The sequence below is a fragment of the Homalodisca vitripennis genome, unplaced genomic scaffold (assembly GCF_021130785.1).
Source record: "Homalodisca vitripennis isolate AUS2020 unplaced genomic scaffold, UT_GWSS_2.1 ScUCBcl_6896;HRSCAF=14328, whole genome shotgun sequence".
NCBI lineage: Eukaryota > Metazoa > Arthropoda > Insecta > Hemiptera > Cicadellidae > Homalodisca > Homalodisca vitripennis.
Genome location: NW_025783027.1, coordinates 15,081 through 30,808, shown reverse-complemented (window position 1 = coordinate 30,808; position 15,728 = coordinate 15,081). Strand labels below are relative to the sequence as shown.

At 32.7% G+C, this 15,728-nt stretch overlaps 1 protein-coding gene across 1 annotated transcript in view; it reads left to right on the top strand.

Annotated features, from left to right (window-relative positions):
• Positions 1-865: 865 nt before the first annotated feature.
• Positions 866-15,728, top strand: part of LOC124373991 (dolichyl-phosphate beta-glucosyltransferase-like) — a 28,879-nt gene continuing 14,016 nt past the window's right edge. Inside the window, exons 1-4 of the mRNA XM_046832296.1 lie at positions 866-1,129; positions 5,563-5,737; positions 5,914-6,122; positions 14,833-14,941. Of these exons, the coding sequence (XP_046688252.1) occupies positions 1,067-1,129; positions 5,563-5,737; positions 5,914-6,122; positions 14,833-14,941 (556 nt within the window). The 5' untranslated portion in view covers positions 866-1,066. The remainder of the gene's footprint in view (positions 1,130-5,562; positions 5,738-5,913; positions 6,123-14,832; positions 14,942-15,728) is intronic.

Here is a 15,728-nt window from a genome sequence, read left to right as displayed (position 1 = left end):
TTAAAAGAAAACCAACGAAGTCGTATGGAAAATAATTAGTTACCATTTTCTGACTAACACAGTGGTCAATGATTTTACCATTTTCTACTGCAAGACACATTGAAATTCTTCACAATGAGTAAGATTTCTAATTGCATTCATAATTTCTGGCTTAAGAAGTATAATGAAGAAGAATGCCAGATGAGAGAACAAATCCGTATAAAATAAATGTCCTTAATGTAATAGTTTAATTTGCTAAAGCAGTAATATGTAAATCAGAACAATGTCTCGCAGATATGCATGATATCTTACACACGAATCCCAACACCGATCAAAATGGGCGTATTCCATCTGTCAAGTGGCTTTGTTCCCAATCAAAGTGAAACTATTACAAATCTTAATTATAAAAACTAGATTAGGTGTCATTATTTCTTATATTGTATGTGCTTTATATATGTATGTAGATTTTTGTGTAAGATATGTATGAGAAAAACCTTTTAAAAGTGTAATATTAAAAAATATTTTATTTAAAAAAATATAAATTTGTAAGCTACAATTGTTTTTCGTGTCAATTTTTAATATATATATATATATATTTTTTAAATCATAATATTTTTAATTTTGCACAATACTTCTACAATTTTCAAAATGTTGTAAAACCCCTAACAATATTATAAAAGCAAATTTAAAAAACGTATAAAATAATCCTTATTATTTTGAGTATGCTAATGAAGATTACAATCCAAATTTAATACATTTTCTCACGTGGAAAATTCGTTATATTTTAATGGTTATCTAAACCACAATTTTTACTTTATTGGTCTATGTAATATATATATGACCGATACAAACAGCTGATGAAGCCTACTCAAAGTCATCTGTCAAGTCACTTCATCCGTGGACTGTGGACGCTGCGTCATATCCCCTCCCAATTTTGTTTACGTTAGTTTTGGTTCCTATTGGAATTATTAATTTTTTATGCTAACATAACCTTCTAAGTTGGGCCCTACGTGGCTAGAATTCAAACTTACGTGACTATAAACATACTCTGAGTCAGCAGTAGTTATATTTATTGCATTTTTTTGCAATGGAAGAACTGTTGATTTGGTTTACAGTCCTTTTAGGATTCCTGATTTTATCATTTATTATTGTAAGTAGGCTTAACATCAGCTAATGTATATTTACTAGATATAAGAATAATTTAAACTTCTATGTGTACCACTTAGGTATTCCTATTTAGTATTCTCAATACGTTATAGCCAAATCCCAGGACAAAGATATATATTTTTACTCATAATGTTAAATATTATGTAGTCTAGCCTATAAGTGATACAGAGAGGATAATGTTTTTTAAATTAATGTCTGAGACCGTGACAGGTGTTGAAAAGACGAAATAGTAAAAAATATTTAAAGTGACGGGTAGACTTTAATAAGCGGCCTCCACTCGTTATTTGACTGTTTTTATCGAAAGGTTCGACGTTTTTATTCTAAGGAATAATTCGGTATTACAATTTATTTAACTTAGCGTATAATTCTAACTAGTTATAGTAATTTTAATGTAAACAATAAACAAGAAGTAACTAATATGTTGAGAATTTGAAAATGGCGAATATGAGGAAATTTCACAAGTGACAAAATATGTTTAAGTGTTAAACAATGTAACATTAATTTAAATATTTAAAATATGTACATCAGGTAGTTAAAACTTAAAATCTTAAAACTATGAAACAAAAGTTAAAATTTAATGTTGGTTAAAGTTAATAAGATAAATTACAAACTTTTAGAACTAGTATCACATGCCAAATATTCATTCTTAGAGTAAAATGTCTTTTCTTTAAGGCATTTGCTTACATCTCTTTTAACCCTATTTATATATACAATCCTCCTTTTGGTAAACTGGGATTTTTACAGGGGATGGCCCCTACCCTCAACCTTACTCATCCCAAATATGTTGTCACTCCGAAAGTTAGTGCAAAGGTCTGTTAAGGTCTAAATGCAATTAGAGGTTTCTGAAGTTCTTGTCCTAAAAAACACAAGAATAAGATATAGCAGACATTGTTGGGATGCATTTTCATTTTGTTATACCTTAAAATGAGACATATCCCATAATTCTAAGTCCAAAAATAAGGGCATAAGAGTATTTGAAGTTTAACATTGCTCTTATGAGTTAAAACCAAGTTGGTTCACTACTACTGGCTCTTAAATGAAACCCATGTTTTAAATAGACATCTAAGGAATGTCTGAAAAAAATGAAAGTGGTGTCTACATGCTTTTAACTGTTATTTTGCCTATGCTGCTATTTATTTCTATTATTTGAGAGTTTAGGTTAGATTGATCTTGCTCTCTCAGGAATTTACAGCACGATAACATTAGTGTTACCAGTGCATTTTGTTAAGCGTACAAAATGTACCCTTAAAAAAATCCCTCACAGTGATCAGGATGAATGTTATTTGTGCCAGCCTAGATTACAGCAAAATCTTGTTTTTAAAGGTTGCAAAGATTATTCTTGCTACTATCCAAGACACTTTCAACAGTAAAATCAGGGGAAACAAGTGAATTAACTTGAAATTTGTAACTCTTTTACTTGTCTTCCTTGAGAATCGGTGACTAAAAATGGATTACCCTTTTTTTACTTGAAGACATTTGTTTAGTTGAAACCTGAAAGTATTTTGACTAGAGATCAGCAAAGTGTTTGCTTCCTCTATAAATATTTTGGCTTGTTATAGTATTTTTACAAATGATTGAGTTTACTGAGTCTGATATATCATATAAATCAATTAAGTTTTCAGTGTGTTGTGGCAATACATCAACAGAATTTTAAAAGTATATTACTTGACTTGGTTGAAAACGGATAAAAACAATGCATAGAGGTGACACTCCCTTCTTAGATTTTTAAAATTTAACAGCAGAAACAGGATTTTTTTTAGGCTTTTGAGAGGGTGGAGTATGAGAAGAAGGGTTGGGTAAAAGGAAAACCTCCACCTCCAACCTACTACAAGTCACGTTTTTATATTGTTATCAGCACTTGTGCAGATTGCTGACCCTGAGGTAGTCCAGCAAACCCAGGACAATGCAGTGAACAACACATGTGAATGCTCAGTATTAGATCTGGCTCATTGAAGCCCCCTCTGTTTTTGTTGTGTAATGGAACCTTCAATGCAAGTATGGTGAGGAGTGGGTACGGACAAAATCAGTTGCATGTGGTGAAGTGTATTTACAGAAACCGGAGCTGTAATTAAAAAGTTATCAGAAGAGAATGTCAACAGACATTAGACATTATGCCTAGAAAAACCTACAAATTATTAAGACAACATAGTATTCCTTCAGTTGAGAACAACTGAGGTTTACAATCAGATATGACCAACTGCATACAAAGTACAACTTTGCACACTAAATAGTCAAGAACAAGAGATGATAATTTATATCTTACTATGGTAGAAAAAAATCATGAAAACAATGTTTTTTAATGTGGTTATTTATCGGTAGGTAACTTTTATGTCAGAGGTATCATTGGGACTCACACATAGATTGAATGTTTGGTATGGTTGTATGCTTGGCAATTTTAAATTTTTTTTGCAAACACAATTGATGGGAAAGTTTTCTCTCATTTGGTCGACTTGTGAGTTGGAAAAGGGTCTGTCTACTTTTGTGCAAGAGCACAAATCTTCATTTCATCTTCTGTGTGAAGTAAAGCATTTAATACTTGATTCTGCTACAGGTTAATTAAAATTGCAGAGTCTACTGTGCCTTGGCAATCAAGAATCTGGATCTAACTCCCTCTGGGTTCATGAAAAAGACTAGTAAATGTGTAGAAAATTAAGGGCAAAGGATTATTCTTTTGGCAATTATCACTCCTAACTGGCTAGAACATAGAGAAAGGTTAAATAGTGATGGGACACATACTAGAGTAAATATTGTGATCTACTAAACAGTAAATAAATCTTAACAAAATTACATTTGAAAGTGGTATAAAAAATCTAAATTTGTGATTAAATTAACTTATTTAACCCCAAACCTCTGAGTTATTTCATAAATACCTTAAACTTATAACTGAATTATATTAATATTTTGCATAGTTTTTTTTAACAAGTAACTGTAAACAATACATTTTTTAGAAAAATACTCAATAAATACAGATATATTTGGTTATCATACTAATATAAAATTATATTTTGACAATTTCAGGCTAAAAAAACTCCAGAAATACATATATTATATATATATATATATATATATATATATAATATATATATATATATATTTGCTACTGTACTTAATATAAATTTAATATTTTGACAATTTTAGGCTAAAACCATGCAATAATTACCCATTAAGCAGGTAACATTCTGAGTTACCTGAAAATTATATGTTTGTTTTGAGTAACTGGCACAAAATTTAATGAAAATACCCAGTATGCTACACTTGTAATCATGTAGTCAGTAGTTGTTTTTCCTGAGGGAAAGAGACGATTGTCCCCGCAGTTACTCCTATGAGGACCTTTGTTTGCGCCTCCCTTACTTATGTATCCTCAGAATCTGAAACTTTTACAGAAGCCGATCAGATGTGAGGGCTCCTGTTCTCTGATGTCCTTGGGGCTGAGGAGATATGTTCCTAGGAATTTTTTCCGAATTTTAGATATGGCAGGACAGTTTAGCCAAATATGCTCCACTGATTCCTCCGCTTCCCCGCAGAGTCTGCATTCGTCAGTCTGGCTAAGGCTCATCTTCATGAGGTGTTTTCTAAGGGGGCCATATCCTGTCAGCATCCCTATTTTCATTCTTATATTCCCCTTACTCTGATCTAGGAGAGATGCCCACACTTTAGCTTAAGGAGCGATAAACAATTTTTATTGTCTTAATCCGGAAGAACTACTCCATTCAAGTATCTTGTCCTCTTTTCTCAATCTTTTACAAGAGCTTTGCTGTAGGAGAAAGCTATCCCGCAATCCGGCTCTGGCCCAACCATAAAGGATCCTTTTTGGCCCTTTTTGGACACTACGTAAAAATGAACTTTGAAACTTTTTATTTTGTTATTGGTAATATGTTATTTATTTTATTTTTTTCTTACTGCTCGATTTTTTAATTTATTTCTCGGGTATTAGTGTTTGTGTATATTACATTTGTTTACCTATATTTTCATGATTTTGATTTGATTACTTTTTGACACAATTTTAAGATTTTATTTATTATTAGATCAAGTACAATATAATGTATTGGAAACACCAGCATCTCCAACATGTATAGTACCAAGTTTCTTTTATAATGAAAAATGAACATAAGTGTGGCTCAGTAATACTGTGTTTAGGCTATGATATAAACAGTAGAAACAGTATATCTCTACTGTTATGTGTTAAGATTGGCAACTTTATCATAAATTTTAATTAATTGTGCTTTTAATTTACATAATAAATATTTTAGTTTAATAAAATATTGACTTTCTTTAATCATGTCAAGATTGTGTAATATTCTTCTAGGTCTGTAGCTTAGATATCAAATGCATATACAATTTATAAAATAAACTATTATTTCATTTGTGGTTGTAATCCATTATTTTGAAAACATTCATATTGGTGTTTTGTTCTAGATGTGTATTGTATTAATGAAGACCACAACACCATATCCTGTAGTAGAACGGGCAGAGGAGGAAAAATCTTTTCTGAATACGAATGAAGGACTGAGAATTCTCTTTCCATCCATTGAAGATCCATTTTCAGTTCTTCTCTCGGTTATTGTTCCTGCTTATGATGAAGAAAAAAGATGTAAGATGACTACATCTTATTTACAACTGAAACAGTTTTTTTCAATAAATCGATAACTTATAGGTTAAATACCATATCTAATTTAGACATTTATTGGATAATCATAGCATTTGGTGTTGTAATATGACAACACATGTGACTTATAAAACTGAATATATGGTGTAAATGTTGTCCAGTACCACCTATGTTGGATGAGTGTTTCGAGTTCCTAGAGGCGCGCAGACGAGACAGTGTGCGATTCACATATGAAGTGATCGTAGTGAGTGATGGCAGCAAAGACCGCACAGTTGAGGTGGCACAACGCTACACAAGAGAATACGGTGCCAACCAGTGTCGTGTCTTGGACCTACGCACTAACCGTGGCAAGGGAGGTGCTGTCCGCCTGGTACTTTATTAAATTTACTTTCCTAACTTTATGTTTTTTCTAACAATACATTATTTTGACCAACCTATTGAGGATTGCTGAAAAGGTTATGCTACTATTCTACTTTTTATATTACATCATAACAGTTTTAACGCTTTGAACCCCAGGCGACAAAATATCATCGCCGAGAAAATATGCGAAGATCCCTGCTGCGACGATGTAACGTCGCCAATGAAGATGCGAGAATCCCCGGGCGACGTAATATCGTCGCCATGGTATTGCGTTTAATACATATTTATTTGAAACCGTAAAATACTTATTTTACGAGTATTAATACATATTTATGAGTATTTTAGTAAAATACAAATTTTTTGTTAGTAATATAGTGTATTTAAAATAACATCTATTCTCAAAAAAAATATATTACTCTTTGTTGCTACAGCTGTATTTGTTTACAAAGCGGTCTAATGTTACGTATATTGTTTTTGTGCGTGTGAATTGAGTTAAATGTTGTAATTGAGGACTGTTTTCGTCACTTTTTCTTTAGTTTTAATCTTATAGTAATAATCAGTTCTGTGAACAATGAGTGACAACATTGTAAATCACCCGAGTGAATTGGACAGACAACTGGATGTTGACCTATCAGATGACGATTGGTTTGACGTCTCATCAATTTTCAGTGATGACACTGATGTTGATCCTACCTATAGGCCAACTATCTCGGACTCAGATGACAAAGAAATGCCATTTAGTCAGCTATCTACTTCTCGCGGTAACGCCGCCGCTAGGCCTACTCCGGACAATGACCAACCGGCCTCAGTGAGATCGCGGTTGCAAAATCTTTATCTTTAGAGATATCAATATAATTGTTTTTGTACATACATAAAACTAAATTTAGAAAAATAAAATGTGGGTGCCCATAGTAAAAATTTTTCTTATTTTTGAATTAACCCTTTAAGGACCAACCGTCAGATTTATCGCCGGCGGCGTACTATGCGAAAAGGACCAGTCGTCTGATTTATCGCCGGCGGCGTACTATGCGAAAAGGACCAGCCGTCTGATTTATCGCCGGCAGACTTTTCATATTTTTTAAGAGATATTTTAATCTTCTATATGGAATAAATATACTATTTTTCTATTCCCTGTATGTTTCTTACTATGATATCAAATTTTAAACGTCTTTGGAATCATCAGCTTGGTGAAAAAAAAAAATTTTACGGCCATGTTGCATCTTAATGTTGTCAGGGTACTTTGGGATTATACCGACAACACCCAGACATGAATCGTTATTTGACATTTTGCTTCTACTGATTACTAGATTAGCATAGAACAATATGTCGTCAATATAAAACAGGAATTGTCTTATTGCAAACCCCTCCACATCCTCAGACAGAGGTCAAAGTCGAGCGGTCTAGTAGATAGCGTGATTGCAGAGTCTCGCCGCCCGTTCAGCTGGTGCGTCGCTTTGTTGTACTTCTGTGTTTTACCCCTACATTTCTAAAACACAAAAATTCAACAAAAAAACATTACCAAACAAAAACTAAACTCTTTATTGAAAAAAACACACAAAACTTGTTTTTATGTACCGTGCAAGAAACTTAAATAATCATGTGATGCCGCGCGGCCTGCCGTAATCGGGATTCTCGAGAAAGATAGATAACAGTGACAACAATACCGATCACAATACCTGGAAATGCTTGTTGATTGATGGAATGTTATTTATGTTACTCAACTACATCGTTTTATAACGTTCTAAGTTCATTGAAAAAAGTTTAAGCGTTGGGGGCATATAACGGAATCTGACCCCATTAACAATTGATAATCGTTGTAAGTTTGTAATTTTGTAATTAAAGAGTTGTTTTTTTCGTTGTATCATGTTTGTTTCTATAAATGTATATTTTTGTGTTCTTCATAATGGTGTGGTCGGTATAATCCCAAAGTACCGAATAATATCCTTAGTAGCTTGTAAGGTTTTATATGTTAGGCTAATGCTGAAAAGTGTGTTTTAACCAGTGTTACAAAAAAATTTAATTCATTTACAAACTATTTATTTTTATTCCAGGGCTTTCAAATTTTGTACAGTTATAGAGAATTATATGTAGAACTAATAAATACCATTTCCCACTGATAATTTATTCTTATTTTTGGTAGTTATTGAAGATCAAACTCAATTTTTTAAATTTTTTTTCATTTTTTTATTTGATAAACATATAAATCGAATTGTTTTTTGCTATATAATGACTTAAATTTATTTTTTCACAATGAACAATTTAATTATAAACATTTTAAGCCTAAAAACAAATATGTACAGTAATTAGTTCTGAAGATATGATTTTTCTCCCAAACGCTTGAAAAATCGCACATTTTTAATATGCACAGTTCTTGGAGCATGGCCAGAAAAACGCAAAAATTTTCTTTGCACATGTCAAATTTTGGTCTGGTCCTAAAAGGGTTAAAAAATCTTAAAATCTATTTTTTTACCTAAAAATCTATAAACATATATTTTAAAGTTATTTTAATGTTGTTAAACAAATTTTATACTTCAGACTAAACTTTTTCTGTGTACACAATTTCATTCTGGACATTTTGGTGTGTAATACAAGACAATAGCATAAAAAATAGCAAAAATATTAATTTTTTACGAACAGTATGCAATACAGCTGTTTCTGCTCCGGGGATTCTCTGTAGTTCTTAGGTCAAATGGTTTTGGTACGTTTTTCTCACCATCAATATTTTGGTCTGGGGTTCAAAGGGTTAACTCATAAAATAGGTTGAGTGAATTTATTAGACGGCACATAGCAATGATTTACATTTAGCTGTCATAAATTTCCAACAGCAGTAATATGCTCAAGTTTGAGTGTAGTATATTATCTGATGTATACAATTTGTGTAACTCATTTGTTGATGTGAATGTTGAATTTGGCACCAATGCACCTTCCTCTTACATAAATGTAATTTGTTGGTGTCCTTAGTTGTACATGAACATGTTAGTGACTAATTCATAACTGTTGTTTACTATTTGTGACATATCATTACCGTTCAGCCGGCTTGCTGTGATAAAGAAATGTTTTGTATCCGTTATGATGCATATATACAAAAATTGCTCCTTTTGGAGGAGATTTCCCATTTCCCCCTCATGGCTAATTCACACAATGTCTATCATCATACCAGTTTTGTTTTATCTTCCTTATGAAAGAAGCAAGTACCTCAGATCTAAAAAATAAAAAACTCGAGCCTTATACTCGTTTTGTATTTGTACTTCCATTTTATGTCTAATTTTTATCAGTATTCTTGGATTTGCATATGTGAAATAATATACAGGGCGAGTCTGACCACCCGTGCAGTATTTACAGCTGTCTTAATAACTGACTTCCAAACTTTTTCTATCTCTTTTCTCCATAATTTGGCCTCTCCGAATCTGTTAAAATTATTTTTAATTTTGAAAAATGCCCCTAAAGGGCCCAATTTGGGGGGTAGGGGTACTTTTTGGGGAATTTTCAAATGTAAACATGGGTCGTGTGATACATCAATTTAAAGGTCTTATTACACCGAACATTTTGGCGCAAACAAAAGTTAATTATCTTTAACCGTATGTACAGGGTGTACCAAAACGTTTTGAAATAGGACTTTAAAATAAAGTACCGTGTTACCCTACCTACAATACGGAACAGCTCCAGATTTTTTTCCTAACTTGCTATTGACCTATTTTTCAATGAAATATGTGGTACGGGCATTTTTCACTGGATTTTCTAAATTTCAAAAATATTCAAAATTTAAGAACACAAAAAATCCTAACACTCAAAATTCTTAAATAGCAACATATAATAAATTTTATATCAAATAAAAGGTCTTTTTAAAACAAACTTTTTTTGTATTTAACTTTTTTCCCTATCTCTTACTGTTTCAAAATGGCAGCCGAAAAAAACTGAATTACGTATGTCTGTTTACAAAATGTAACAAATTAATTTTAAATTATATGAAATAAAAATATGTCCTTTAATTTTTAATTTGCTTAATAGCTCTGAATGACCTCTGAACTAGCCATAATCTTACCTTTCATTGATTTTGCTAGTAAAGGTGCTCGAATTGTAGTCCGTCATTTGCTAAACACAGTTCTAATCTGGAACTTAAGCTATCTACAGCTCGCAACACTTCTTTGTGGCTGATTGAATTTATAGCATTCCGGATTCGCTGCATCATATCTTCGGGTGTTGTCGGTCGTAAAACATAAACTAAGTCTTTCAGCCTACCCCAAAAGTAAAAGTCCATACAGGTCAAATCAGGGGATCTTGGTGGGTAGTTAACTGGACCACCTCTTCCAACCCATCTTCCAGGATATTGTTCATCAAGCGTTTGTCGCACGTTGTGCGAGTAGTGAGCCGGAGCACCGTCGTGCATAAACCACATATTGCCAACAACTTCGTCAGGTACATCTATTAATAAGTTAGGCAAGTGATTAATTAAAAAATTGTTATAAGTCTCTCCATCTAGGTGTCCTTCAAAGAAAAAAGGACCTACAATTCTCCTACCAACAATACCACACCAAGTATTCACAGTCCAGTACCTCTGGTTGTCAACCTCTCGTATCCAGTGGGGGTTCTCATGAGCCCAGTACCTCATGTTGTGACGGTTAACTTCGCCGTTGCTCCGAAATGTAGCTTCGTCACACCATAGTAGATTGCGAAAAAAATGTTCATTTTGTAGCAACTTTTCTCTTGCCCACAAACAAAAATTCATTCTTTGAATGCCATCATCACCATTAAGTTCTTGGTGCAGGGACATCTTGTAGGGATGCATTTTATTGTCTTTCAGGATCCTCACCACTGAACTTTGACTCATACCAGAATCAATAGCTATTCTTCTGGAAGAATCATTTGGGTTTAGTTGCACCGCCGCCAATACTTCTGGTGCCCTATCACTTCTTACAGGCCTTGCAAGCGTTTTTCCCTTATTGCTGTCAGGCTGTACCTGTCCTGTTTCACGAACTCGAATAGCAACTCTTTGAAAGGCCATTCGTGACTGAGGTTCTCTATTTGGAAACCGTTCGGCATATACCCTCGCAGAAGCCACATAGTTTTGAAAACATTCGCCTAACACCATTAGCATATCGAATGCCTCTGCATTTGTGTACGGCATTTCGAAAAACCACAAGCTGTCCTTAACAGCAGACACCAATGAACTGACTAAGGGTAGCCTTATCACATTTGTCAGATAAAGATGTCTAGCCAGCTTACCGCAAGTGATAAGCCTGTTGAGGGTGGTACAAAGTACCTTTCTAGTCCAAGACTGCATTGAGATTGTGCATACATGAATCAATGTTATCTTTAAAAGATAACATGGAAACTACTACAAAAATATTGGGCCACATTAGAAAATTAAAACATGTTTAATTTTGGCCTGATTTCATAACAAATTCTGTTTATTTAATCACAAAAACCTGTTTGTTCAAATAAAAATAATTTGTTACATTTTGTAAACAGATATACGTAATTCAGTTTTTCGGCTGCCATTTTGAAACAGTAAGAGATAGGGAAAAAAGTTAAATACAAAAAAAGTTTGTTTTAAAAAAACCTTTTATTTGATATAAAATTTATTATATGTTGCTATTTAAGAATTTTGAGTGTTAGGATTTTTAGTATTCTTAAATTTTGAATATTTTTGAAATTTAGAAAATCCAGTGAAAAATGCCCGTACCACATATTTCATTGAAAAATAGGTCAATAGCAAGTGAGGAAAAAAATCTGGAGCTGTTCCGTATTGTAGGTAGGGTAACACGGTACTTTATTTTAAAGTCCTATTTCAAAACGTTTTGGTACACCCTGTACATACGGTTAAAGATAATTAACTTTTGTCTGCGCCAAAATGTTCGGTGTAATGAGACCTTTAAATTGATGTATCACACGACCCATGTTTACATTTGAAAATTCCCCAAAAAGTACCCCTACCCCCCAAATTGGGCCCTTTAGGGGCATTTTTCAAAATTAAAAATAATTTTAACGGATTCGGAGAGGCCAAATTATGGAGAAAAGAGATAGAAAAAGTTTGGAAGTCAGTTATTAAGACAGCTGTAAATACTGCACGGGTGGTCAGACTCACCCTGTATCAAGTTATTGTAGTTGAGTTGTTACTTTAGGTGTTAGTGTTTTGTTTGTCACTTGTAAACACAAAGTAAGGATGAAAGTTTTAAGTAAGGATACAAAACAGGAAAGCTTTTTGTTTGCTTGAGAAAATGGTTTAGAGTTCTGTGAGGAAGGGTAAGACAAGTCTCCAGTGTAAAGCAAAAGTTTTAAAAATACGACAGTCACAATAAAGATGGCTAGTGTTGGAAATCCTTTTAAATAATCCATTGTCAATAATAAACTAACAAAGAAACGTTGCTTATTGTTACACAAGTACAGTCTGTTGCTTACAAGTTATCAGATCTATTTATTTATTGTCAGAACACATAAACGTATAACAATGTCAGATGTGAAAACATTAAGTTATGCGTTTATATTGATATAATTAATCTTGTAGTAAGCTGAATGAAAATATAAAATACTAGCAGTTACCAGTGGCTTTGCACGCAATTTAGTACGTTTTGCACCTATATGAGCACTTCTGGTTCGAATAAATTATATTTCTGACGCCAATTTTGAGTGTTCGTTCTTCCCACATTGAAGGAAATGTGTTAAAAAGTGTATATTTATGGTCATTGTAATTTACTTCTTTGTTAGTATTTATTGTTCCATAGCTGATTTTGCCTCTTTCCTGATCAAGAAAATACATACTCAGCTCTTAGAATCCTACTTTTGTCAAAGACAACCAATTTAGGTTTCATAACAGTCTTTGAATGTATAGTAAAGGTTAGACTACATTGTCTCATATCTGCACTGCTAGCAGTTACCAGCTCCTTTACACGAAATTTAGTATGTGTTGCATGTGTATGACCATACTACATGTGTTGCATATGTATGTTTGAGTGAATTATATTTCCGATGCCAATTTTAAGTTTGCGTTATTGCCACGATCAAGTAGTTTATATTTGTAACTATTGTACTTTACTTTGTTCTTAATATGTTTTGTTCCATACGTGATGTTGCCTTGTTTCCCGATCAAGAAAATATATAGATGAAAGAAGTCTATTTCTCTCAAAATTGAACTAAGATGGGTTTTAAATCAGTCTTTAAATTTATAGTAAAAGTTAGATAGTAACACTCAGTTAAAATTTACCCCTGTTTATTTTTTCCATAAATTTTACAATTAAGATCCAGCTAAAATAATATATGGAAAATGTCTTTTTACTATAAAATGTATAAACAAAGTACCACTTCAAAAGTCATGAATAGTTTTTATCTGATTTCCAAATCATTTACATTTTTTCATATTTAACGAAATAACCTAGATGTGTAAACCAATATCTTTTCTTCAATTATATAAAACTTATGTAAATATATTAATCAAAACTTTGAATATTTTCTCTAACTATATAAATTAGTTTTAGATTATGCCTACTACAATGCATATAGATGCTGAACCTACTTTACGTTTGTTGAGCATAACTATTATTATGCAAGCTATAGTCCTAAACGCTTCTATTTTATGTAAATAAATGATTTTTGTAACTTAAGTCAATCCAACTGGTATTAGTAAAAAGGTCGTATGATCTATCTACTCTGAAGCCTGAATTTGGCTTGTAAAGGGAAACCATGCAGAATACTAAATACTTACAGGCTTGTAATGTTATTCATGTTGCAATCATTTACCTACACATAATGTTGTTGTGAGGTTGTGTCTAAAGCATCGTAGTGCACACAGTTGTGCACCTGATGAGACAATGAGAATACCTCTTCACCCTTTTTTTTGTAGTCTGAGTGTCTCTGATGTTGAAATGATGTAAAGAGTTCATTTTAAGCTTCTTTATTGCAGACTTTTTGGATCTCTTCTGACGAATATGACCCCAGATTCCAGGAGTCAAGTCTGTAACAGAGCTAGATTAGGTGTCTGACTTCATTGCATTACTCAGTGTATTTGAAAATAAAGAATATTAGTATTTATTTATATTTGGTTATTCAGAAATAAACTCAACATTCTGCCTACCAGCTCAGTGAGGACCAGGTTCTCCATAATTTTTACTCTGTGTACAATTTAAGTAACCTGGTTTGCAGGTATATAGAGCTGACACTCATTAAAAAAAAAGTGTTAGCTTGTAGAGTGAGGTTATTCCTTATTTAATTTGAATAGCACATTCATATGTATAATAACTTAAGGGAAACGGAATTAGGGTATATACAAGTATATCCATAGATCGTATTTGCCATAGAATAACGTATTTGCATATGTCAGTGTATTTTGTGATTATAAATATAAAATATAATGGCCAAGTGACAGATCAATAAAGGTACGAGAATTATTATAGGTAATTGTGACTCAAACCTAAGCCCCCACTATGTTTCACCTGATTACAATTTAACTAACCATTTTTTTGTATATGTGTTATTTTTGGACATTAATGAGGATAAAACTAGGTTTCCAGGCCTTGATTTTTAAAACATTTGTTAAGTTTAGACATTCCAAAACTAGCCTCTACCCACTCCTCAACACCCCTCAACAACCCACTGGATCCTCCATTGTTATGACCTATGTGTCGTTAAAATGTCCTACATTATACTAATAGCAAGTGTAGTCAAGAATCTACTTTTAAACAATAACAAATTAACATGTATGTGAAATAAACCTGACATTGTTGCAGGGAATGCAGTCAGCAAGAGGAGCAGTGCTCTTGTTTGCTGACGCTGACGGGGCAACCAAGTTCTCCGATCTTACCAAACTTGAGGAAAGTCTAAAAGAACTTGTTAAAGGTATAAAAATATATGGCTCAATAATCGAATTATAAACAAAGAACTTAAATTATTTAAAATGAAGTCATTGATAGAAAACATTTTTTTAATATTCAAAGTGATGCTTCCATCGCCCCTACACCTTACTGATTTTTCCACTGACCAGTGACACATAAAGAATAGAACTCTCGAAAACAAATCTAGCAAAACAGCCGTACGGCTTAAGCTTGTAACACTTGATTAATAAAGTTAAGCCTTACTAAAAGCATGTTGAGTGTGAGTATGTCATACTGTGACACACTGCATAATTCATAAAGTTCTTTAAGAAATTGCTAATCTTGTTTTTGAAAAGATCTATATTGTTGAAAGTGTTTGCGATCCCATTGTATCTAATTATTGGATATTGCTTTCTGACGAATTGGGATAATATAATATAAACTGATCTCTCATGTGAAAGATATAACCCAGCAATTTCATACTTATATTTTCCTGTGATAGGTAACATCCATGCAGAAATAATACTGTTTTGACGTATTGTCTATAAACCTGTTTCATCACCTCTTATGACATGTTTCAGTTGTTCTACATTGTTGTTGATTTTATTTAGTAACGCTGAACAACTCCATTCAACACTGAAATTCATCAATTTTTTAATAAATTTTACTGCATTACATTTCGAACCCATTGAAAACTTTCATGACATAAGACAATTAATATTTCAATATCATAAGTGCTTCTCTGATTGTGGTTCAGAGATCGTTCATAACTTTTTATTTTTAAGTACACTGTTTACCAAGACTATGGACAT